Below are 25,316 nucleotides of genomic sequence, written 5' to 3' on the forward strand. Positions count from 1 at the left end.
GGGCTGAGCCAGGCTGAGGCCAGGAGCCCAGAGCGCCGCAGCTGCACCCGCTGCACCGCAGCGCCGACCCGGGAGAGCCCTTCCGAAGCCCCCAGGGCAGCCCCTGCGAGTTTCAGCTTCTTCCCCCTTGCAGGTGTGCCGCCGAGCCTTGCTCTCTCTCCGACTCAACGCCCGCCTCTGGCCACCCCACGCCGCTGCTGTCGGCCCGCTGCTGAGCACACACAGGCCACTCTGCATCTCGCCTCCTGCGGCCGAGCTGACCCACGCCCCATCTGCACGTTCCCAGGCACAAGGCGGCACCACTCATCCCACAGACAGCGCCGCAGGACCGTCCTGTTTTCTGGCCCGAGAGACTTTGGGGGCATGTGTCTAACGGTCCTGGCAGTGAGCACTGGGCTCGGAGCGACGGGAACAATGGAGTATCTTCCTCTGTTACGAAGCCCAGGCAGGTGCTCCACAGGGTGGACGTACCGTGCTCTCTGTCCCTTGTGGCCTCAGTCTCACCACCCACACTGGTGTCACACACACTGCAGGCAGCAGGACGGAGAAAGGGACTACCACACAGCATTTTCCCATGTGTTGTCATTAGAACTTTGTCATCGGGGCCAGCGCTGTGGTGTGGCATGTAAAGCCACCACCTGCAGTGCTGGCATCCCATATAGGCGCCAGTTCGAGTCCCACCTGCTCCACTTCCAATCCAGCTCTCTGCTATGGCCTGGGAAAGCAGCAGAAGATGGCCCAAGTGCTTGGGCCCCTGCACCCATGTGGGAGACCTGGAAGAAGCTCCTGGCGCCTGACTTTGGATCGGCTCAGCTGCAGCTATAATCCAAAAGCTGTACCTATGAAATTTATATTTATTAAATAAAAGCTTTTTTTTTTTTTTGACAGGAAGAGTTAGTGAGAGAGAAAGAAAGACAGAGAGAAAGGTCTTCCTTCCGTTGGTTCACCCCCCAAATGGCCGCCACGGCCGGTGCGCTGCACCAATCCAAAGCCAAGAGCCAGGTGCTTCCTCCTGGTCTCCCATGGGGTGCAGGACCCAAGCACTTGGGCCATCCTCCACTGCACTCCTGGGCCACAGCAGAGAGCTAGACTGGAAGAGGCGCAACCGCGACAGAATCCAGCGCCCCGACCGGGACTAGAACCCGGTGTGCCGGCGCCACAGGCAGAGGATTAGCCTAGTGAGCTGCGGCACCAGCTGAAGATTCATTTTTAATTATCTTTATATACAGAAGAACAACTCCATACTAAGTAAAGATTTCAACAGTTTACACCCAGACACACAAAGTATGAAGTACTGTCTGAAGATTGGTTTTATCATTAATTCTCATAGTACAACACATTCAGGACAGAGGTCCTACATGGGGAGTAAGTGCACAGTGACTCCTGTTGTTAACAACTGACACTCTTATTTATGTTGTCAGTGATCACCCGAGGCTCTTGTCCTGAGCTGCCAAGGCTTTGGAAGCCTTTTGAGTCCACAAACTCCGACATTATTTAGCAGGGCCATAATCAAAGTGGAAGTTCTCTCCTCCCTTCAGAGAAAGGTACCTCCTTCCTTGATGGCCCCTTCTTTCTACTGGTTCACTCTCCAAATGACTGTAACAGCTAGAGCTGGGCCAATCTGAAGCCAGGAGCCTCTTCCAGGCCTCCCACGCAGGTGCAGGGGCCCAAGCACTTGGGACATCTTCTACTGCCTTCCTAGGCCATTAACAGGGAGCTGGATCAGAAGAGGAGCAGCCGGGACGCTAACCAGCGACCATGTGTGATGCCAGCACTGCAGGCGGAGGCTTAACCTACTATGCCACAGCACCAGCCCCCAAATCTTATTTTTTGTTTTCTCTTTACGACAGTAATAAACAGACCTTTTCCCCCTCCCCCATCCTTTTGATCGCCAGGTTTCAGGTTTCCTCAGTTGTATATCCTAGTCTCTCCAGTGGGCCTCTCCCCCAGCCACCCTGCTGGGCCAACTCAGCTCCATTGCTGTCCCTGAGCTGCGGCAGAAGACGGCCACTGCCCCCTCCCCGTTCCCAAATCCAGGCGCTTGTCTGTTCATCAGTGCCCCCTTGGCCCCCAGAGTTAAGTTTAAAAACACACATCTGTCACTCTCCCAACCCCTCCTGTCTTCCGTCTGCTCCTAAAACAAAAAGCGAGCTCTGGAACCAGTGCTCACCACTAAGGACCTCGGCAGCCTCCTGCTCACACCCTCTGCCCTCTGCCTCTTGCTCCTCCTGCGACGTCTCCTACCACAGGGCCTTGACACATTCTGCTGCCAGTCTGAAAGGGTCTCTCCGCCCCACCACGCCCAGCCCTCCTTGCCTAGTGAAAGTTCTGTCCCTTTCTCCTGTTCATGGCTGTGTTTTCATGACTAAAATTCTGTTTACTCAACTACAGTCTAAGCGCCATGAGGCCAAGGCTGGCTTCGCACCCACTGTTCCCTGCCAGCACAGGATTAGGCTCAATACATAAAAACACAGAGATTCTGAAGCTACACTACCCGTAATCTCACGGTCCTCTGTAACCACTGCTTTCAGATTCTGGTAACTTTTCCAAAAATGCATGCTAACATTAATATTTACATTTTGTCAGTAATAATGATTTAAGAATTCAGATCAATTCCAAAATCCCCGAACTATAACTCTTGCCATAGCATACTCCCCATTAAAAAAAATTTTTTTTGAAAGGAAGAGTTAGAGAGAGAGAGGGAGAGGCAGAGAGAGATCCTCAATCTGCTGGTTCACTCCCCAAATGGCTGCAACCACCAGGGCTGGGCCAGGCTGAAGTCAGGAGCCTGGAGCTCCATCGGGTGTCCCACATGGGTGTAGGAGCCCAAGCCCTTGGGCCATCCTCTGCTGCTTTCTCAGGTGCATTAGCAGGGAGCTGGATCAGAAGTGGAGCAGCTGGGACTCAAACCAGAGCTCATATGGGACGCTGGTGCTGCAGACAGCAGCCTAACCTGACGCTGGCCCCACCCTTCCCCTATTTAATAACAGCTTGAGGGGCAGCGTGGCGGAGCTGCAGGTTAAGCTACCACTGGCTCATGTCCCGGCTGTTCCACTTCCTGTCCAGCTCCCTGCTAAGGTGCCTGGGAGGGCAGGGGAAGATGGCCCAAGTGCTTGGGTCCCTGCTACCCATGGATGGAGCTCCTGGCTCCTGGCTTCCACCATCTTAGACCTGGCTGTTGGAGCCATTGGGGAGTGAACCAGCAGATGGAAGATCTATCGCTCTTTTTCTAAAAAAAAAAATATTAAAACCACCTAATGCAACAGGTTAGAGCCGACCAAAGACACAGCCCTCTGAGAAAGAGGAAAATTCGCTGTCTCTGGGTCCTTCCCTTCAATGATAAAACCCTAATATAATCTCTCCACGATGAATGAAACTCCAGGAGTGGCCACGCGGAAGCCAGGCCCAGCGCCCAGGTATGGCCCGAATCTTCCGCTTTTCCTTTGAAAGGGATTCTTTGGTGTTCATCGGGCAGTGTTAGTACTGGATCCTCAGGCTCGCGTCGGCCTGCTCTGCAACTGGCCAAAAAGCCCTGGGTTAATCAGCGCTGCTCACTGCAGAGAAAACGGGGCTCAGGGGGCGCTTCCCTGCCCCGGGCAGAGCCCAGGCCCTGCGGCCAGGGATGGGGGTGCTGAGCCCGGGGAAAAATATGAAGTTCCCGCCCACCTGGGTCAGCCAGGAGCCCCCAACCCTCCGCCCGGCCCGGCGGCGGCCCGGGGCTGCAGAGGCCACGAGGGACCCTGGGCGGCCCCAGAGCCCTCAGCCCAGTCCCGTCGGCCGCCAGGGGTTCTGCGGGCCTCCGGGCCGCGAGGTCGACACCGGCATGGACGACGGCCGCCGCCGACGCGGGCGCCCATGCGCGCCACAGCCTCCCCAGTCCCAGGCGTCACGGCGGCCTCGCTCGCCGCCAGCCCGGGCTCACGGCGGCCTGGAAGCCGAGTTCTCAGTGCAGCCCGTCCCACGCCCCGGCGGCCTCCCCAGTCCCACGGAGTCACGGCGGCCTTGTCGCCGGGTTCCCGCCAGCGGCCTGGCCTGGCGGCCCAGCGGCCTCCCTCAGGCCCCGGCTCCGGCCACGTCACGGCGGCCTCGTGTCCGCGGGGTCCCCAGCGGCCCAGCCTGGCTCTGCCCGCACCCCGGAGGCCTCCCCGTCGCCCGGCGTCACGTTGGCCTCCGAGCGGGCCCCGGCCTCTCCCGCGCACGCGCACTCCCGCACCTCCAGGGCCGCCGTGAAACCGGCGGGCAAACGTTGGTGACGCCGCGCTGTGCCCGCGACGCCCCGGAACCCGCGAACGGCGGGAACCAGGTAGGGCGGCCGCTGCCCCCCTGATGGATGGGCCCCGGTGGGCTGTGGGCCTGGCCGGCCGTCCCCCTCTCCCCGCCGCAGGCAGGGCCTGGGTGTGGCGGCCTCCGCCGCCGCCCTCAGCGTTCAGTGCCCCACGCGCGGCGGGCGCACTGGGAGACACACAAGATCACTTGGAACCTTGCCACGCCTTAGTTGGAAACCGCTGAGTTGGGGACTGTGACAGAGGAGGGACAAGAAGGGGCCTGGAAACGCTCAGCTCTCCTGTAGGCACGCCCCGATATGCACACGCGTGCACACACATGCACACGCACGCACACACACATGCACGCCGTCACCCACGCCAGGAGCCCTGAGCACAGCTCACTTTGTGCGGATGCCAGGGACGGTGCCAGCACGTACATCGCGGGTTCCCAGTAGCCGTTCAGAAGGTGAATGGGAGGAAGAAAGATGAATGGGAGTTCGCTGGATTTGTGCCACGGCCAATAAAACAGGGAGTTTGTCCCGTGAAAGATGGAAATCTGCGGGACTGATGGGACTTTGGATTTTGGCCGCTTGGCCTGCATGCCCAGTGGTGGCTGAACACGTGCAACCCCCCCCCCCAACTGGGGTGGGGGGCAGGCAGTGGCCTGGCTGCCGGTCCACCAGACCCTCACTTTCCCTGCTCCTCCGACAAAGGGGTTGAGCGGTGGAGAGTGCACAGGAAACAGCACCCGGTTCCTTTGAAAGGGAAGTAAAACTCCCCGCAAAGTGCTATGTGGGCAAAAACGGACTCCCCATTGAGACGGTTGGCTGCAGGCTTCCTGGCAGGGGCCAGGTCTCCCAAGCTTCTAGGAACCCATCCATCGCCCTCCCCACCTTCCCCGGTGCCGTGCGGGGAGGGGGACAGGTGACAGCCATTGCCTCCATGTGTTCCTTACAGAAATCACCCTTCCAGTCACCCCCCGTGAGGCTGCCTGGCGGGGGTCAGAGCCGGGAGGAAGTGCCACAGACGGTGCCCACCAGCAGGGCGCTGTGCCTGCAAGTCTCCGGGACTCCAAACCCCAGACACTGAATTTCAAAGCAGAAGTGAGAGGAGGACGAGCCCCCCACCCCCACCCCCGGTTCCGGAAAGGGTTATTCTGACTCGGGCTGGCCGTAAAAATGCTATTGGCTGCTGCTTGGCACGGCCAAAGTGCAGCCGGCATGTCTTTGCTCTCCCTGCAGCTCATGTGTCAGTCGGAGGAGGCTAGCAGCCCGGGGCTCTTGCAGAGTGAAGATGGAGCAAGAGGGCCAGGAGAAGAAGAAGGAAGGGGTGAGTAGGTCCCCAGTCTCTTTCGGAGAGGCCCTGGGAGCGCGCGGGGGTGTGGCCCGCCGGAGGGGACCTGCCGCTGGGGTCCAGGTAGCAGCAGGGGAGCAGCCAGAGGTGAGTGTGTTCTGGGCTCCGTTCTGCTGGAGCTTCAGAAGGCAGCAAAGCAGAGACCCGGAGGGTGGGTTTGTCCGGGGTGTGTGCGGCAGAGGATCCCAGAGCCAACCGCGTTGGTCCCGAAATCCTTACGAGTCGGATTACTCCAGTTTGGTTTCGGTTACATTTTAATGAATGTTCTCAGCAAAGCTGCGCGCAAAGCGGACAAACTCAGAGAGCTGTTGCTAGATGTGAACTGAGCCCAGAGGTGTTGCTGAGGGTGCCTGCCTTTTGAAGGAGGAAGGTTTTCAGGTCACCCCCAACCCCCGCCCCCATGTAACTGCCGCAACCTTTAGATTCCCTCGATGGAGGAGAATGCGTGGTGATGGGGAAGAGCGGTACACCTTTGTGCAGAATACTGTCCATATGTTCAGGCGTGGACGGGCTGCAAACGCCCTGTAGCTCGAAGGGGAGGTGCCCCGTCCTGTTCTAGCAGTGGGACTCAGGCAACCTGTGCCTCAGCGTTCCCCTCTGCAAAATGGGAATCGTAGCTACACCAGCTCAGAGGGTGCTAGAACGATGGAGAGAGGCCACGCGTGCCAAGAGTACGTGGCGCCCGGTGAATTCCCTGTAGATGTTTTGGTTTTCCCGCCTTGTCACTCTTGACTTTTGACACGGGGTAACTCTTCTTTGTGGGGGTGATCTTGCATGTGATGTGTTCTGCAGCATCCCTGGCTGTGCCCACGCCAGTAGCACCTTCCCCCCAGGTGTGACAAATTCTCGTAGAAGGCAGGACCAGCCCTTGTGCCCCAGTGCAGTGCCTTCACTGGGGTCATCTCATTTGGTTTTCACGACTGAGCGAGTGTTACTCAAATCAAGTGCTGTTCCTTCTGGCTGATAGAAAAGGCACTGAGCTCATGAGGACTTGGATGTTGGGGCCGAGGGAGGCCCTGGTCTGGCCTGTGCCGGAACTGCCCAGGTGTGGCTGCAGAAAGGAAGGAAAATGCCCCCCTCCCCCCCGGCACCGGGAGCCACATGCAGGGGGCAAGAGCTGATCCCAGCCGCCTGCCCCTCGAGGGCCTGGCTCAGGAGACGTCCCTCAGGCCAGGCGCAGTCATGGCAGGGATGGGCTTCCCGTCCTGAGGGTGACCTGCCCTTGGGAAGAAAGCCAGGGCACAGCACGGCACCCACCGGGAGGCGCCAAACAGCAAGAGCGTGGTGTGTAAGAATCTGGGAGACCATCGAGTGAGGCCAAGGAGGAATTTGGGGCTGAGAACTGGGGCTGGGGTGTGCATGGGGGCCAGGCGCTGCTGGGGGAGGGTGCTGGGCAGTGGGTCAGGCCCAGGCCTGTCCCTCGGTGGCCATGGCGTTGGCTGGCTTTGGTTTTTCTCATGCAAAGAGAAAGGACGGGTATCTGTCTGATGTGCACCGAGAACTCTCTGCCAGGAAAAGTCTGTTGGCCTGAAAGAAAAAGATAACGTGGCTTACAAAAAATGTGCAGCAAAGCCGCTGGAACTGTTGACGCCACAAGAATTGTTGAATTAAGCTCACGCACTCCCCTCCCCCCCAAATAAGTCTGCTTTGGAGAGTGAAGCATTGTGTTGTGTGCGGTGCCTGCACCGCTCACTGGTTGTCGTGTTGGCAGGGAGTTTCCTGGGTCCTCGATGCTGCTCAGGTGGGTTAATCCTGATTCACTGGCTTCTGTGTCCCACTGCAGACCGGTGTCCTTGGGAGGTGGTGTGGGTGGGGCTTCCTTGCCGGTGTCGCTGGACCACACCCAAGATCCACGCTGGGAGAGGTTGTTTTACTGAAGTGTTCTCCAGACGTGAAGAAGAGGGACTGGGTGCAGGGGTGAAGCCGCTCCCGGGATGCCTGCATCCCACGGAGGAGTTCCCGGTTAGCGTCCCAGCTTCTCGGCTTCCCATCCAGCCCGCTGCTAATGCTGCATCCTGGCAGGCAGCGGGTGAGGGCCAGGTACCTGGGCCCCTGCCACCCACGGGGGAGACCAGGATAGAGTTATGGCTCCCGGCCTTGACCTGGCCCAGTCCTGGCTGTTGTGGGCATTCGGGGAGTGAACCAGTGGATAGAAGACTCTCTCCCTCTCTCTCTCCCTCTCTCTCTCTGCCTTTCAAATAAATAAATAAATAAAAATCAAACAAACATTAAGAACAACAGCAAGAAGCAGGGCCACTGGGAGTGTGGAGGCTGTGGTGCCCAGCTTCTCTGAGAACCAGGACCCGGGATTTAGCCAGCCCCTCGGCCTCTCAGCAGAGCCACTCCTGGCTGGGTCTCCAGGCTCCAGGGACCTCTTGTTTTAACAACCTGGTCAGAGACCTGAACGTCCTCTTTGGTCCCTTCCTCTCCCTCCCACGCTAATCCAGCCCAGGAGCAAACCCACACCTCCTCCTTCTTCCCCTCCTGGAAATGTCAGGGAGAGGAGAATGAGGGGGAGGGAGAGGGGGAGGGGAGGGGGGAGGAGGGGAGGGGGAGGGGGAGGGAAGGCAGAAAACTCCAACCCTCTTTTTTATGGGTGCCTTTTAAAAGATGACGCTGTTGAGATTCTAACTCAGCACACTGTGAAATCTCAACTCATTTAAAGTATATAACTCGTCCCCCTTAAAAAAGGAGGCAGTCTTGTCATTTGTGCAACACGAATGAGCCCGAGTGTAATGAGCCAGGCCAGCAGGCTCCACCTCAGTCCCACGTGGAACCTGAAGGAGTGGAGCTCCCAGCAGCAGAACGGAGCAGAGGTTGTCAGGCCCTGAGGGCCGGTGCTGTCAGAGGGTGCGAAGTTCACTTTTGCAGGATGAGTACGTTTTGGCGAGGGCTCAGCCCGGTGCCTACAGCTGGGAGCATGAGTGGCAGACGCAGCTCCAAGGGTGGGTCTGACAAGTCCTCGCCCCACACGTACGCACACAGGCAGCTGTGGGAGGTGATGGGGAGAGCAGTGTTGGTGAGCGGATGCCGGCACGCCCCTCCGTGTGCCTCCAGCACAGATACTCCGGTGCTGCCTACGAGGTTATGGCTGGCCCAGAGACACGTCATAAGGAGAACGCATCCCATTTGCCCCCGGAATGCTGCCCCGTGACCTGATGCACCACAGTCAGGGAGGCCCCTGAGCAACGGCCACGGCCACTGTCCAGCGTGCTGGGAGGGGATGAGACTGCACGGAGCTAGCCAGGAAAGGGCCAAGGTCAAGGTTTCATGATTTGCACATTGTGAAGTTGAAAAACCCTAAATCAAGCCGTCATAAGTTGGGGAGCAGCTGTAGACACAACTTGTATTTTGTCCTCAATGAAGTTGGAAAAAAATTAAAGATAAAATACACAACTGCGTGTCTGCTCAGAGCTGTGCAGCCATCAGCACGGTGGATTTTAGGACATTGTCGTCATCCCCCAGAGAAACCCTGTCCCGCTGGGATCTATTCCCGGTTTCTGCCGAGTCTCCTCCCGAGCCAGCTCCAGGCAGCCCTTGGCCACTCTCTGTCCCTGGATTTGCCTGTTCCGGACAGTCAGACGACTCGTAGCCTTTGCGACTGGCTCCTTTCATTTAATGCTTGTTTTTTCAAGATTTTTTGTTACTTTTTTTTTTTTTTTTTTGCCAGGCAGAGTTAGATAGTGAGAGAGAGAGAGACAGAGAGAAAGGTCTTCCTTCTATTGGTTCACCCCCCCCAAATGGCTGCTACGGCTGGTGCGCTGCGCTGATCCAAGGGCAGGAGCCAGCTGCTTCTCCTGGTCTCCCATGCGGGTGCAGGGCCCAAGCACTTGGGCCATCCTCCACTGCACTCCCGGGCCACAGCAGAGAGCTGGCCTGGAAGAGGAGCAACTGGGACAGAATCCGGCGCCCCGACCAGGACTAGAACCCGGTGTGCCGGCGCCGCAGGTGGAGGATTAGCCTAGTGAGCCACGGCGCCAGCCTAATTTACTTATTTGAAAATCTGAGAGAGGAATCTCTCAGTCATTCACTCTCCAAATGCCTGCAATGGCCAGGCCGAGGCCAGGAGCCAGGAACTCCATGTGAGTCCCTCACGTGGGTACTTGAACCGTCACCCACTGCCTCCCAGGCTGCACGTCGGCAGGAAGCTGGCTCAGCAGCAGAGGCAGGACTTGAACCAGGCACCCCAGGGTGGGATGTGGATGTCCCAGGCAGCGGCTGAACCCAGCGCAGCACACACTCACCCAGGCTCCCCACTTCTGTTCTACACCCAGTGGCCTTAGTGATTTCTGAAAAACCTTCTCTCTTCCCATTTCTGCTGCTGTGTTAGGTCTCAGGTTAATTTTGTAACACTTACAGAAGTGGTAGGTCTCAGGTTAATTTTGTAACACTTACAGAAGTTGTAGTTAACGATCACCACGTGATTACATAGTTTTTAGATGACTGTCTCGCCAGGGGCCAGCAGTGTGGTGCAGCAAGTTAAGCTGATGACCACACAGCTAGGGCTGGGCCAAGCTGAAGCCAAGAGCCAGGAACGCCATCCTGGTCTCCCACATGGGTGTCGGGGCCCGGGTACTTGGACCCTGGATAATCAGGATGATTTATCCAGGAGCGTTAGCAGGGGGCTCGACCAGAAGTGGAGCAGCCAGGACTCCAACCAGTGCTCCAGTATGGAATCCGACATCACAAGCGGCAGCTTAACCCACTGTACCACAACACCAACCCGACTTTTGTCCTTTCTGAACAGCTTTATTGTAATGTCACTGAGATATAAAAATTCTGTTTGTGTTTGTGTGGCGCACACCTGATGGTTTCGTAGACATACGCATTGTGGAATGATTGCCACAGTCAAACTGGTTGACACCCATCACCTCTGAATTGTGTATACCTGCACATATGTGTACACGTGTGTGTATGTGTGAGTGTGCAGTGGGTGTCTATATGCAGTGTATGTGGAATGTGTGTGCACAATGGGTGTGTGCAGTGTGTGTGTGGTGTGTGCACAGTGGGTATGTGTGCAGTGTGTATGTGCAGGGTGTGTGTGCACATGCATGTGCGTGCAGTGTGTGTGCAGTGTGTGTGGTGTGTGCACAGTGGGTATGTATGTGGTGTGTGTGTGTGTGTGTAGTGTGTGTGTGTGTGTGTGTGTGCCATGTGTGCACAGTGGGTATATATGTGCGGTAGGGGTGTGTGCAATGTGTGTATGTGCAGGGTGTGTGGTGTGTGTGCAGTGTGTGGTGTGTCTGTGTGAGTGTGTGTGTGCATGTGCAGAGCACTTCTGCCTTTGGCCAGGGCTCCTTGCAGGCACTGCTCTGCAGGCCGCCACGCCCGGGCAGGAACACTGCTGTTTCTCCCTCTGCCCCGCCTCCTCCCTCACCTCCCTCCAGAGGTCCTCTTTGGATTTAGGAGGTCGGTGCCCTAAGGAGCTCAGCTTGCCCAAGGGTGCCGGAAGGGGAGAGAGTGAACGTGTCCACGTGAAGGGGCCACAGATGCGTAGATGCCTGCAGGTGCTTGTGTGGGAGGCCCCGAGAACAGCATCCCAGGCCTGCAGCCCAGACTCGGCCACGTGACCACGGCCACCGCGAGCCCTTGCAGGAGCTCTGAGGGAGTCACTGCCCTCGCACGTGAGCGGGGAACAGAGAGCTTAGGAACTGAGCTGGAGAGTGGCAGTGCCCGCCTGCAGCAGAACTGTGCATTCTTGCTCCACGTCTGTTTGCCTCCCCGTTTGCATCACTTTGTGTGTGAGCTCCCTCCTGTCGTTAAAGAGCATCCCATCTGCAGTGAGTGCTCCGTGTCTGCCACAGAATGGGCCCAAGACCCCCTGCCGTCTGTATTTGAATGTTCAGTCCCTGGTCTTCTTCCTAGTGAAAGCCCAGGGCTGAGGGAAGTTCATCAGTGGCCCTGAATAACTAAACATTTTCAAATTTTTTTAAAAAAATTTATGTTTTTATTATTTTTTTTTTTGATAGGCAGAGTTAGACAGTGAGAGAGAGAGACAGAAAGGTCTTCCTCCCGTTGGTTCACGCCCCAAATGGCCACTGTGGCCGGCGCTGCACTGATCCAAAGCCAGGAGCCAGGTGCTTCCTCCTGGTCTCCCATGCAGGTGCAGGGCCCAAGCACTTGGGCCATCCTCCACTGCCTTCCCAGGCCACAGCAGAGAGCTGGACTGGAAGAGGAGCAACCGGGACTAGAACCCAGGATGTCGGCACCACAGGTGGAGGATTAGCCAAGTGAGCCGCGGCACCAGCCTCTTTTTATTTATTTGAAAGTCAGAGTTAGAGAGGGAGAGAGAGATCTTCCATCCACTGGTTCACTCCCCAGATGACTGCAATGGCCAGGCTGAGCCAGGCCAAAGCCAGGAGAAGGAACTCCATCTGGGTCTCCCACATGGGTGCAGAGGTACAGCACTTGGGCCATCTTCTGCTGCTTTCCCAGGCGCATTAGCAGGGAGCTGGATCAGAAGTAGAGCAGCTGGGACATGAACTGACGCCCACATGGGATGCAGGCTGGCAGCTTTACCCACTATGCCACAATGCCGGCCCCAACGTTTTCACATTTTTCCCTTGGATTTTTTTGTGGCAGTTTTTCTTTGAGACAGAGGTTGGGGGTTGGCAAATGTGAGCCCTGGGGAGGAGGGTCACGAAGCCATCTGGACGCCCATGGAGCCGGAGCTTGCAGCAACGTCAGGAGACATCTGGGGAGGGGGTACTGCCGGCACCTGAGGAGCAGAGGCCAGGCACTCTCCAAGCCTCCAGCCGTCCACAGCACAGCCCCACAACAAAGAATGAGGGGTCCCAGAGGTCAACAGCGCCATGGGGAGAAAGGACGATTGCAGGCCTGCAGGTGCTGTTACATCTTGCTGCGAGACTGGCAGTAAAGCTGGGCCCAACCCCCACCCCAGGCGTCTGCATCCCTGACCTAGCCCCCCCACCCCCCCATCCCTGTCTTCCTCCCGCTCACTCTCCTGTTCTCTTGCAGAGGCTGACCCTTGTACTTGCCTTGGCGACCCTGATAGCTGCCTTCGGGTCGTCCTTCCAGTATGGCTACAACGTGTCTGTTGTCAACTCCCCAGCCGAGGTACGGTCCCTGTGGGTCCTGAATACACAGGGCATGGCCAGCGGGGGCGGGACCGCGCACACAGTGGGTACACATGGCGGTTCCTCAGGCCACAGAGAAGGAAGCACCCTCAGGGCGCAGCACAGACCCATGGGGACCCCAGACCTCTGCCATCAGGAGCATTCAGGAGCCTGGCCCCCTGGGCGTGGACAGCGTGCGAGGCCCCAGGAGGGGCTCGAGTCTTCTGTCGCCTGGCAGGGGGTCAGGAGTCTGGAGGGGCAGAGCCCATCAAGAGGGAAAGCCCTGGGGCAGCACCCCCAGCTCACTCGCTTCATCCTGACTCCCCCTAGGGTGTCCCGTGGGGGTGGGTGGGGAATGACGAAAACCAGCTCATTCCAGTGCTGTGTCCTCTACTGCCCAGCTCATGAAGCAGTTCTACAACGACACCTACTACGACAGAACCGGGGAGCTCATCGACGAGTTCCCCCTGACCTTGCTGTGGTCCGTGACCGTGTCCATGTTTCCCTTCGGAGGCTTTGTCGGGTCCCTTCTGGTTGGCCCCTTGGTGAATAAATTTGGCAGGTAAGGGAAGAGAAACAGAGAGAGCACCCATCCCCAGGTTCCCTCCCCAATGTCCCCGGTGGCCCTCAGCTGGGCCACACCAAAGCCAGTAGCCAGGGACTCCATCCAGGTCTCCCATGTGGGGGGGAGGGGCCCGAGCACTTGACCTATCACTGCTGCCTCTCAGGGTGCACGTTAGCAGGAAGCTGGAGTCAGGAGCCGGGGCTGGGGTTTTAACCCAGGCACTCTGATGTGGGATGCCGTCATATTTTTTTTCCTTTAAGATTTGTTTATTTATTTGAAAGGCAGAGTTACAGAGAGGCAGAGAGAGAGAGAGAGAGAGAGAGAGAGAGAGAGAGGCCTTTCATCTGCTGGCTCACGCCCCAAATCGCCACAATGGTCCGCAGCTGGGCAATCCAAAGCCAGGAGCCAGGAGCTTCTTCCCCATCTCCCACCAGGGTGCAGGGGCCCAAGGACTTGGACCATCTTCCACTGCTCTCTCAGGTGCGTTAGCAGGGAGCTGGATTGGAAGCGGAACAGCCAGGACTTGAACTGCTGCCCATCGGTATGCCAGCCCTGCAGGCGGCGACTACCCGCTATGCCACAGTGCCAGGCCCATCTTAACCACTGGGCTGGCCACCTGAAACTCATAAGATGCCAGCAGACCTTTAAACGTAGGCCTAAGCTGAAGCCCTCATCACGAGGCCAGGGCAGTGACCAGCTGGGTTACTTTCACTGCCTAAGAGGACTGAAGGGAGAAGGCCAGACTTGGGTTCATCAGGAGGGGCTTGGCATTGGTGGCGTCATGGTGAGGCCCCCTGCAGAGATGTGTGCTTGGCTTCTGCCTGGGTCACAGGGCCCCGGTCTCCCTGCGCAGGCTCGTCCTGACCGGAACGGGAATGCTCCTCCAGTCTCATTCAGGATCGCCTTTATCGGCCTAAAGAGGTTCTACTTAACAGTTTGTTAAAGCCGTTTCTATAAAAGTCATAATGGTGTTACGTTTCATGATCTGTTTCCTGCTTCTGTTGAGGGGAATCCTAGATGTTTCCCTAGTATGATCTCTAAGACGGTGAAATGCCTGGGAAGATTTTATGTATGCTGCTGAACGCAGCCTGCTGCTACTTCATTTAGGGTCTTTGGCTTCTCTGTTGATGTCAGTGAGGGCAGCCTCATCCTTTCTGCTACCTTCCTGACCCAGTTTGAGTTTCAAGATTACACTAAAATAGCAAACCGGCTCTGACTTCCGAAGCCAACATATTTTATATGTTAACACGAGGCCCTCTCCCTCCATGCTCACCACCCGTGCCCACTGCCGGGACAGTTCCCTCTGCTCCCACACAGACTTCCTGCCCCAGGCTCTGGCCCTGACCCGTGTCCGCCTCAGGTCCCAGAGACCTTAACGTGCATCGGAAGAGCTCACTGCTGCCGCCGGAGGAGCCTGCACGTCGTTGACCCCAGGGACGTTTGTTGACTGCATGAGTGACTCCTGAAGCCAGGCTGACCGCTGCTTTGTCCTTGCAGAAAAGGGGCCTTGCTGTTCAACAACATATTTTCCATCGTGCCCGCCATCCTCATGGGGTGCAGCGAAGTCGCCAGGTCGTTTGAGCTCATAATCATCTCCAGACTCCTGGTGGGAATATGCGCAGGTAAGCAAGGCGGTGCTCTCTCCAGCTCTGTTACTGGGGTCAGCGAGGGGAGGCAGAGCAAGCGCCGGGTCTGAACCAATCTGAGGTCTCGGAAGCACGGCCACGTCAGACGGACGCCCCGGCCCCAGCGTGGCTGTCCCGGGCAGGCAGCAGGCAGGTCTTCCCTGCGGTGTCTCCGGCACAGCAAGCTGCTCTTTCAAACACTGACAGGGCTGGCGCTGCGGCACAGCGGGTTCAAGTCCCAGCTGCTCCACTTCCGATCCAGCTCCCTGCTCATGCACCTGGGAAAGCAGCAGAAGGTGGTCCAAGTGCTTGGGTCCCTGCACCCACGTGGGAGACCTGGAGGAAGCTCCTGGCTCCTGGCTTCAGCCTGGCCCAGACCTGGTCATTGTGGCCATTTGGGGAATGAACCAGAGAATGGAAGATTCATTCTCTCTCTCTCTCTCTCTCTCTCTCTTTCTCCTGTCCCCCATAACTCTGCCTATAAAATAAATAAATAAATAAATATTTTTTAAAAAACATAAAAAAAGAAAGACTGACATAATTTTCAGTTCTGCAGGGTTCTTCCAATCTATTCTAATAGCTCTTCCTCCTCCTCCTCCTCCTCCTCCTCCCCACCTTCTTCCCCTCCTCTTCTTCCTCTCCTTCCTCTCCTCTTCTTCCCCTCCTCTTCTTCCTCTCCTCTTCTTCCTCTCTTCTTCTTCCTCTCCCTGCATCTCCTCCATTGCCGCCTTCTTCATTTGATGGGCAGAGACACGAGACAGGAATCTCCCAACCACTGGTTCACTCCCCAGATGCCCACAGCAGTCAGGACAAGGCAGCTGAAGTCAGGGGCCTGGAACATGGGTTGCAGGGACCCAAGGACTGGAGCCATCATGGCTGCCTCCCAGGGTGTGTGTTAGCAGGGAGCCGGAGCAGAGAGCCAAGGTGGGACTCCGCCATGGGACAGGGGCATTGCCAAATGTTGACTTAACCCCTATGCCACACGTCTGCCCCCAGGCTAATTCTTTATCTCAGTCTTCTCTTTTTAAGATTTATTTTATTTGTTTGAAAGGTAGAATTACAGAGGCAGAGAGAGGGAGAGAGAGAGAGAAAAAGAGAGAGGTCTTCCATCTGCTAGTTCACTTCCCAAATGGCCTCTTCCAGATCTCCCAGCCAGGTGCAGGGGCCCAAGGACTTGAGCCAGCCTCCACTGCTTTCCCAGGCCGTCAGCAGGAAGCTGGATCAGAAATGGAGCAGCCGGAACTTGAACTGGCGCCCATATGAGTTGCTGGTGCTGCAGGCAGATGCTTAACCTACTATGCCACAGCACTGGCCCGTGTCTCAGTCTTTTATAAGCAACAAGTCAGGGCCAGTTAGTGAGGGGTGACACCTGTTTAGTGAGCAGCACCGTGCCCTGTGTAGTAAGAACAGTATTGTCTCAGGAACCTTTTGCTTCCGTTCTTACCTGTATGCGTGTGGGAGAAACGAGTTGCAATGTAAAATGTATTCGTATATTTTTAAGTATGGATTACGGTATAAAATAAAAGCTTAGACACAACATTCTGTATGAATTCCCCCACCAGAGATGTGTTAGGGATACTGGGCCTTCAGCTTTTAGAGAGCAGCATAGAGCTGGCAGGGCTGATGTCATAGGGCAGCGGGTTGGGCTGCCACTGGGGACACCCACGTCCCACACCAGAGCACCGGGTTCAGGTCCCAGCGACCTCACTTCCTGCTGCTGCACATCCCAGGAGGCAGTGCCTGACGGCTCAGGTCCTGGGTCCCTACTGCCCACCCGGGAGACCTGGGTGGAGTCCCAGGCTCCTGACTGGTCTGGCCTTGCTCTGGCTGTTGCAGCCACTGGGGAATGATCCAGGGGATGGAGGATCTGTGTGTGTGTGTGTGTCCCTCTGCCTTTCAGATAAATTAAATAAATACATACATTTAAGGTAGAAAAGAAACTACTGGTTCTTAGAGAAATTTGCTGGGCCAGCGTTGTGGGGCAGCAGGTTAAGCCCGCACTTCCCGTATCTGGGCGCCAGTTCAAGTCTACTCTGCTTTCAGTCCAGCTCCTGCTAATCTTCCTGGGAAAGCAGTGGAAGGTGGCCCAGTGCCTGGGCTCCTGCCACCCGCGTGGGAGACCTGGGTGAAGCTCCAGGCTCCTGGATTCAGCCTGGCCTAGCTCTTCTGGCCATTTGGGGTGTAAAGTAGTGGAGATGGAAGATTCTCTCTGTCTCTCTCTCTGTCTCTCTCTCTCTCTCTCTCTCTCTTCATCTCTCTCTCTCTCTCTGTCACTCTGCCTTTCAAATACATAAATAAATCTTATTTTTATAAAAAGGACTTACCATTACAAGATGGCCACTTCCACCTGTTGCAAAGTGCTGAGGCCCACGCTGGCACCTCCAGGGCCCCAGCTTCTGGAAGGATTCCCCCTCCCTCCACGCCTCTGGGCCTGGGGGGTGTTGTCCCCACTGCAGCAAAGACTACTGCTGCTCTCTGCTCTGGAGCCCAGAAAGACTTGGTATCAGTGAACTGTCCCATCTCTGAAATACTGAGCAGAATTGCAAAGCAGAAAACTTCGTCTTCTGTTACCAAATGCCCTCCCATTACCAGCAGCTCTAACCTGCGCTCACCCCCAAACCCTGTTCCCTCGGGGTCCCGCGTGTGGCCACGCCTCCCTCTCCACCACCTCTGTCTGAGGCTGGCCGCGATCCAGGACCAGGTGTGTGGCGCTCAGCCTCTGTGCTTTAGGAGAGTCACATGGAGTAACGCTCATCCGTGTGAAGACACTTGGGAGACCGCAGACCGAGTCCCATCTATCCTGACTCAGAGTCCAGCATGGCGGGGCTGTGACACGTTGAGTACTGGGGACTCAGGAGCATTCGGGCATCACAGGAAGTGTGGACGTGCAGCCGTGCCACAGCGGGCAGCGAGGTCGCCAGCCGTCGGGGACAGATCTCGCTGGGGCATCAGCTCATTACGTCACCCACTCCTTGTCCGCGGGAAAGCTGGCGGGCAGGGGTCCTGGGCCTCTGAGCAGACAGCCTCCCCAAGGAGCAGGAGCGGAGCGAGTTCCGGGCCACGGCGGGGCCTGTGTGCGGGAGTTCCTCCGCGCTGGTTCTCTCTCCCCGGAGTTGGAAGGACGCAGAGTCCCCAGGGCGTCCGCCGCCACGGGCACTTGCTCAGTAAGAGGACGACGGGCCCTGGACGACGCAGCTCGTCCCTGCCAGGTAACTCTTCCTGACCTTTCACCTCCACCCCCCGCCAGGTGTGTCCTCCAACGTGGTCCCTATGTACCTGGGGGAGCTGGCCCCCAAGAACCTGCGGGGCGCCCTCGGGGTGGTGCCGCAGCTCTTCATCACCATCGGCATCCTCGTGGCCCAGATCTTCGGCCTTCGGAGTATCCTCGCCAACAAAAAAGGTGCGTCCGGCTGCAGGGCCCCAGCCTCCCCCGACCGCACCTGCTCCCCAGCCACCGGCCCGGGGCGCACGCTTCTGCTGACCACTGGCCTTGTCCCTCGGAGGGGAGTGGCAAGGGAGATCCAGATCGACAGCTGTGTCTGGATTGGGTCACTGGGAGATCGTCGGTCTTGGGGACAGGGCCACCCCCCGAGGCCAGGCGGCCGTGGTCTGTGTGGCAGCTGAGAGTTCTACACTTGCTGCCGACGGTGCAGGGGACTGACGTGGGATGCGGGTCTGGAAGCAAGCGGAAGATCCAGCCTGAGAGCAGTGGGCAGTGCGGAGGTTGAACTTGAACTTGACATTGGGTGGGTTTGTGTTGGTGGTGAAGCCAGAGGCAGGCTGTGGGCAGGAGCGCTGTGGTTAAGGGATGGAGGCTGGCACAGAGACTGAACGTGACCCGAGAAAGATGGTGTCTAAGCCCCGGTTTGCACAAGCTGGGCACTCACAGCCTGAACTGGGATTCAAAGCCCACCTGCCGTGTGGCTCCATCCTGCTGGGTTCACCTCTCATCTTTGTTCCCGACAACTGTGTGGTTTGGACAAGGGACCTACACTCCGCCTGCCTCCGTGTTTGCATGTGTGAAATGGGGTTGATCCTGGCGCCCACTTCACAGCAGTGCTGTGAGAAGGAAGAAGGCTTGTGAAGGCAGCTGGCCCAGGGCCCGGCGCACGGGTGCCCACGACACCGACACTGACCCCCCCAGAGGGGCCTGGGCTGCCCACTTATTCACGTCACGGTTTTAGGGATCATTTGCTTATGGGTGGTGGGGGGAGAGAGAGAGAGACAGAGAGAGCGAGTGAGCTCTCCCATCTACTGATTCACTCCCAAAATGCCTGCAGCGGTTGGGGCTGGGCCACAGCTGAGGCCAGGAGCCAGGCCTTGCCCTTAGTCGGCAGGAATCCAACCACTTGAGCCCTCGGCACTGCCTCTGGTGTCTCTATTAGTGGAAGCTGAAGCCAGGAGCCGGAGCCAGGTATCGGACCTGCTGCTCTGATGTGAGACGCAGGCTTCTTAGCCAGTGGTCTAAATGCCTGTCCCTATCACCATTCTTATTGTGAAACAATATGTGTGTTTCTCAATAAACAGACATAGAAACAAAGGAAAAGTTCAAAAAATGTAAACATTCATTTACTAAAAGAGAAACCAAACACTTGGGCCGGTGCTGTGGTGCCACGGCCTGCGACGCCAGCATCGCACATCACAGCGCCGGTTCCAGTCCCGGCTGCTGCACTTCCAATCCAGCTTCCTGCTAATGCACCTGGGACGGCGGTGGGTGACAGCCCAAGTGCTTGGACCCCTGCCACACACGTGGGAGACCCGGATGGAGTTCCTAGTTGCTGGTTTTGACCTGGCCCAGCTCTGGCTATTGGAGCCATTTGGGGGATGAACCAGCAGATGGAAGATCTCTCTCTCTCTCTCTCTCTCTCTCTCTCTTTTTCTCTCTTCCTCTCTTTCTCTCTCCCCCTCCTTTCTCTCTTTCTCTCTAACCCCTCTCTCTCTGTGTCACTTTTTCAAACAGAGAAATTACAGCCTTCGGGAGCCCATGTGTGCCCCGACCTGTCCTGCAGGGGCCACTCTGTAGACCCTCACCATCTTCCTTTCCCAGCCTTTGCCCCCAGTCTCACGCCCTTCAGCCATGGTGGGCTGCACCTGCCCGTGAACATTGCAGAAGGGAGCTGAGCCGCGCTGTGTGAACTGTGCCATCGGCCTCCCATCTGGGCGCTGTCCATGGTGGGGTAGCTGCGTGTTCACCACAGCACCAGTTCGGGTTTTCAGACCCCCAGCTTACGTACCCACGTGAAGGGAATGTTCCGGACAGCTGCACGGTGCTGTTCCCACCACTGCAGTTCTGGGGTGCTGGTGGCCCAGGCACAGGCTTCCGTGGCTGCGGGGGGCTGGCCCCGCTTTGGCAGGCCTGACAGCGCATGCACACAGCCACAATGCACACTGCCCACTCAGCCACATGTGCTCGCATGGTGGGGGTGCAGCGGTCACGGCCCAGGGTGCTCTGAGTGTCTGCTCTCCACCAGGCACTGCCAGGTGCTGGGGCAGAGTGTGGTCCCCAGCTGGGGGACAGGCCCGGCCCTCAGCTGCCCCCTGCTTGCAGGCTGGCCCATCCTCCTGGGGCTGACCGGGGTCCCGGCCGCCCTGCAGCTGCTGCTCCTGCCCTTCTTCCCCGAGAGCCCCAGGTACCTGCTGATCGGGAGGAAGAACCAAGACGCCGCCAGGAAGGGTAACGTGGGCATGTGGGGGTGGCAGCCCAGGGAGCCCTGCTGCGGGGGCCCGGGCCGACGCCGCCGCTTGGCATTCCTGCAGCCCTGCAGACGCTGCGCGGCTGGGACGAGGTGGACGAGGAGCTGGAGGAGATCCGGCGGGAAGACGAGGCGGAGCGGGCGGCCGGTCTGGTGTCCGTGCGGCGGCTGTGCGGCATGCGGGCGCTGCGCTGGCAGCTCATCTCCGTCGTGGCCCTCATGGGTGGCCAGCAGCTGTCGGGAGTGAACGCGGTGCGGAACAGCGGGGACCTGGGTGGAGGGTGGGGTCTCCCGGGCCCCAGGCCCCTGTCACAGCCCTGTGGAGGGTGGGGTCCCACAGGCCCCAGGCCCCTGTCACAGCCCTGTGGAGGGTGGGGTCCCACAGGCCCCAGGCCCCTGTCACAGCCCTGTGGAGGGTGGGGTCCCACAGGCCCCAGGCCCCTGTCACAGCCCTGTGGAGGGTGGGGTCCCACAGGCCCCAGGCCCCTGTCACAGCCCTGTGGAGGGTGGGGTCCCACAGGCCCCAGGCCCCTGTCACAGCCCTGTGGAGGGTGGGGTCCCACAGGCCCCAGGCCCTTATCACAGCTCTGAGGAGGGTGGGGTCCCACAGGCCCCAGGCCCTTGTCACAGCCCTGTGGAGGGCGAGGTCCTTGTCACCAGCGGCCATTGCCTTTCAGATCTACTACTACGCAGACCAGATCTACCTGAGTGCCGGCGTGAGGGACACTGACGTCCAGTACGTGACAGCCGGCACAGGGGCCGTCAATGTGCTGATGACCGTGTGCACCGTGAGTGTCCCCAGAGCGGAGCCTGGGGTGGTCACTGGGCCTCTGAGCTCCTGTGGGGCAGCCCACAGCCCCCAGAGATGGAAGCCCAGCCCCCCCAGAGCCTTGCTTGGATGAGGTTGTCCATCTCTCACCTGGGGCAGCCCAAGGCCACCGCTCAGCCGGAACCAAGTGTCCACGGCTGGGCGGCACCAGAGGGCGGCCCTGGCGGCCCGAGTGGAGCCTGGCCTCTGTCAGCAGGCTGCTCTCCTGTGGCTGGGGCTGTCGTGGCCCAGGGACACAGCCGTCCTCCCCACCAGCCCCTCACGGGCACATCTGCGCACAGAGCAGGTGCACAGCCCGCGTGGTCCTCCCAGGGGCTCTCCTGAATGCCCCCCCCCCCCGCAGGTATTCGTGGTGGAGTTCCTGGGCCGGAGGCTGCTGCTCCTCCTTGGCTTCTTCACCTGCTTCGCAGCCTGCTGTGTGCTCACCGCTGCGCTGGCCCTGCAGGTGAGGGGACCTGAGCGGTGCTGGCCCTGCCTGCCAAGGGACCGCACGCCCTTCCCACCCTGCCTCCCCCCAGTGGGACTTGACAAGCAATACAGGCACAGGCGTGCTAGCAAACACCCAGGGACCATGCGGCCCGGGGCACCCACAGCCCTGCCGGCTCTGTTACCCAGGGCACCCACAGCCCTGCCGGCTCTGTTTCCGAGGGTTCCTTCAGGTGCCTGTGCTCACGGGGAGCTGGGGCTTCCTGGGCAGAGACCCAGAGCTGCTGTGGGGGCTGAAGGTGTGAACCACCTGTGCTCCCCTCCCCCCACCCCGCCAGGACACCGTCTCCTGGATGCCTTACATCAGCATCGTCTGCATCATTGTCTACGTCATAGGACACGCCATCGGGCCCAGTACGTACCCCCGACTGCTTCTGTGCTTCGTGGCTCCTCTCCCGCACCATCAGCCCCGCAAGCCCGGGGCCCGAGCTCCTGCCGGGCACTGCCCTGGCACGGTCCACGCTCCCTGCCCGCCAGCCCGGGCGGTTGGCAGAGCAGCTGGCTGCCTCCAGGGTCGTCCCAGCTTGCTGTCTGCTGTGCATCCTGGAGGTCCGCTGCAGCCTCTGGGCCAGGGCGCCTGCACGTGGGGGGTTCGAGGGCCCTGTGTGGCCTGCCTGCCTCAGGGAAGACGGCCCCTCTCTCTCCCCAAGGCCCCATCCCGGCTCTGCTCATCACTGAGATCTTCCTGCAGTCCTCGCGGCCGGCCGCCTACATGGTGGGGGGCAGCGTGCACTGGCTGTCCAACTTCACCGTGGGCCTGGTCTTCCCGTTCATCCAGGTGAGTGAGACCGGGGCCCCCGCTCACGGGACCCCCAGTCCACCACCCCCGACACCGTGGCAACGCGACCCCCGGCGGCCCGCCCCTCCCACGCGCCCACTGCCCCTCTCGCCGCAGGTGGGCCTCGGCGCTTACAGCTTCATCATCTTTGGTGTCATCTGCCTGCTCACCACCGTCTACACCTTCCTGATTGTCCCCGAGACCAAGGGCAAGAGCTTCATAGAGATCAATCAGACGTTCATCAGGATGAACAAGGTGGCAGAAGTCTCGCCCGACAGAGAGGAGCTGAAGGACTTTCCCCCCGACGTCTCGGAGTAGCCTCCCGGGAGAGGAGCCCGCTGCGCGCTGCGTGGACCTTCCCCTTGGCCTTCTCTCCTGACTCGTGGTTGTGTGGGGCAGCCCGGCAGTGGGCTGCCCTGGTGCGGACGCCGCCCGAAAGCCCGGCTGTCTCTCCCCAGGTGGCCGTGGCCGGCCCCCAGTTCACAGACAGCCGCTGCCCTGCTGGGTGAGCCGTCACGGCGCCCCTGCTGCCACAGCCTTTATGACAGACGTGGCTCCCGTGCCGGCAACACGGAGGGAAGCACGTTTTGTCAGAGAAAGGAGCTCTCCCCTGCGCCCGCCGAGGCCCCCGGGGGCCCCTGGTGTGCTCGCGGAGCCACACTCTGGCTCTTAGCTGCGCCTTCCCCAGAGCACCTGTCTTGGAAAGTGCGATGTCAGACATGATGACGCGGAGAAGGCTGGGAACCTGTCCCAGGGAGAAAGAAACTGAGTCCGAATGATCAATCCCAAATTAGCTTCTTAGCGAAAAATGGAATTTCTTCTGTGTTGTCAATAGAACGAAGCTGGTCGCTCATCTCTGTGATGTGCTGCGCTTTTTTTTTTTTTTTTTTTTTTTTTTTTTTTGCACAGTGTGTGTGCGGGGGGTGCTCTCTGCTGGTTCAGGCAGCCCTGGCTGTCAGCTTCCAGGGGGCTCAGCCAGTTTGGTTCAGCCCCAAGTCCCCAGTGCCTGGAACAGGTTCTGGCATGGACAAGGCTCTCAAACACCACTCAAGGACAGACAGGGCAAAGGCAGAGCGCAGGCTGCCGCAGCTGTGAGCTTGGACATCTGACCTCGGGTGCCTCTGCACGTACTCGGGTGTGCTGTGACCATCACGGGGGCAGGCAGCAGGGGGACTTGGGAGCCGCTTTTGTGGGTGTGGAGTGGGGATCCCATGGGTGTGAGTCACAGTGCAGAGGAGCGAGGGCCCAGAGGGAGCACATGGTAAAACCCGCCGCAGCCTTCGGCCGTGTGGCCGAGGACAGAGCGCCAGACTCAGCACTGAAGCCGAAGGTCAGGACGCGCAGGATGGCAGCTTGGGGCACCCGCAGCCCCGGGGACGGGAGGGGGCGGGGCTCTGGAATTCCGGGTTCTGGACACCCACCCCTGGGCTGGGCCCTTGGTTCTGCCTCTTCCTGCACAGGCTCGGGGGAGCTGCTGGGCTTCCCTCTACCTCGGTTGCTTCTGCTGAATGGGCTCGTAAGCAGCGTCTCGCAAGGCTGCTGTTAGATCACGTGGACTTTTACATCTGTGTGTTCAGATCAGGGGCACGCACTATGTCCTCCGATCAGTTTCTGAGCGAAAGGGGACGAGCACGATCCTTGAGGACACGTGAGCCCTGGAATGACACGCAGTGAGCGGGCCCCGCGCCTGTGCACGGGGACACACGGTGAGCGGGCCCCGCGCCTGTGCACGGGGACACGTGGTGAGCGGGCCCTGCGCCTGTGCACGGGACACACGGTTAGCGGGCCCTGCAGCTGTGCACGGGGACAAACAGTGAGTGGGCCCTGCACCTGTGCACGGGGACACGTGGTGAGCGGGCCCTGCACCTGTGCAGGGGACACGCGGTGAGCTGGCCCTGCGCCTGTGCACGGGGACACGTGGTGAGCGGGCCCTGCGCCTGTGCACGGGGACACACGGTGAGCGGGCCCTGAGCCTGTGCACGGGACACACGGTGAGCGGGCCCTGCACCTGTGCACGGGGACAAACAGTGAGCGGGCCCTGCACCTGTACACGGGGACACGTGGTGAGCGGGCCCTGCGCCTGTGCACGGGACACACGGTGAGCGGGCCCTGCGGCTGTGCACGGGGACAAACAGTGAGCGGGCCCTGCACCTGTGCACGGGGACACGTGGTGAGCGGGCCCTGCGCCTGTGCACGGGACACACGGTGAGCGGGCCCTGCGGCTGTGCACGGGGACAAACAGTGAGCGGGCCCTGCACCTGTGCATGGGGACACGTGGTGAGCGGGCCCTGCGCCTGTGCACGGGACACACGGTGAGCGGGCCCTGCGGCTGTGCACGTGACACGCGGTGAGCGGGCCCTGTGCCTGTGCACAGGACACGCGGTGAGCTTCAGGGAGTGCCTGGTCGTAATGAGGGGAGGACAGGACTTGGGAGGGGAGCCCAGCTGGGGAGAAATCCTGAGGCCCAGCCAAGGAGCTGCTCAGCAGGACTGGGGACCATGTGGCCATCAGAAGGGAGGAGTCCGGAACCCCAGCAGGTGTCTAACTGGACCAGTGGGGCGTGGTCTGGGGAGCAGGGAGGTGGGTTTCGGGGGAAGAGCGTAATTCTTGGACACGATGAAATGGAGACATTGATGGGGCTTGCAA

General features: G+C 59.2%; 1 protein-coding gene across 4 annotated transcripts; it reads left to right on the forward strand.

Annotated features, from left to right (window-relative positions):
- The first annotated feature begins 4,182 nt into the window (after positions 1–4,182).
- On the forward strand, positions 4,183–23,523 carry SLC2A5 (solute carrier family 2 member 5). Of its 4 annotated transcripts, XM_070076643.2 has the most exons (13): positions 4,183–4,303; positions 5,507–5,594; positions 12,597–12,695; positions 13,096–13,256; positions 14,757–14,881; positions 18,132–18,284; positions 20,433–20,558; positions 20,642–20,829; positions 21,255–21,365; positions 21,750–21,851; positions 22,171–22,246; positions 22,543–22,670; positions 22,788–23,523. In XM_070076643.2, the coding sequence occupies exons 2-13, from the start codon at positions 5,559–5,561 to the stop codon at positions 22,986–22,988; spliced, it is 1,506 nt and encodes a 501-aa protein (XP_069932744.2). In that variant the 5' UTR covers positions 4,183–4,303; positions 5,507–5,558; the 3' UTR covers positions 22,989–23,523. The 4 variants fall into 4 exon arrangements, with proteins under 4 accessions (XP_069932744.2, NP_001348370.1, XP_089192755.1 ...); NM_001361441.1 differs by lacking the exon at positions 4,183–4,303 and having other exon boundaries at positions 22,788–23,105; XM_089336629.1 differs by lacking the exons at positions 4,183–4,303; positions 5,507–5,594; positions 12,597–12,695; positions 13,096–13,256 and adding an exon at positions 13,914–14,043.
- Positions 23,524–25,316: the final 1,793 nt, after the last annotated feature.

This window comes from Oryctolagus cuniculus, chromosome 7, assembly GCF_051225735.1.
Source record: "Oryctolagus cuniculus isolate XC-2025 breed Fujian yellow rabbit chromosome 7, ASM5122573v1, whole genome shotgun sequence".
Classification (NCBI taxonomy): Eukaryota; Metazoa; Chordata; class Mammalia; order Lagomorpha; family Leporidae; genus Oryctolagus; species Oryctolagus cuniculus.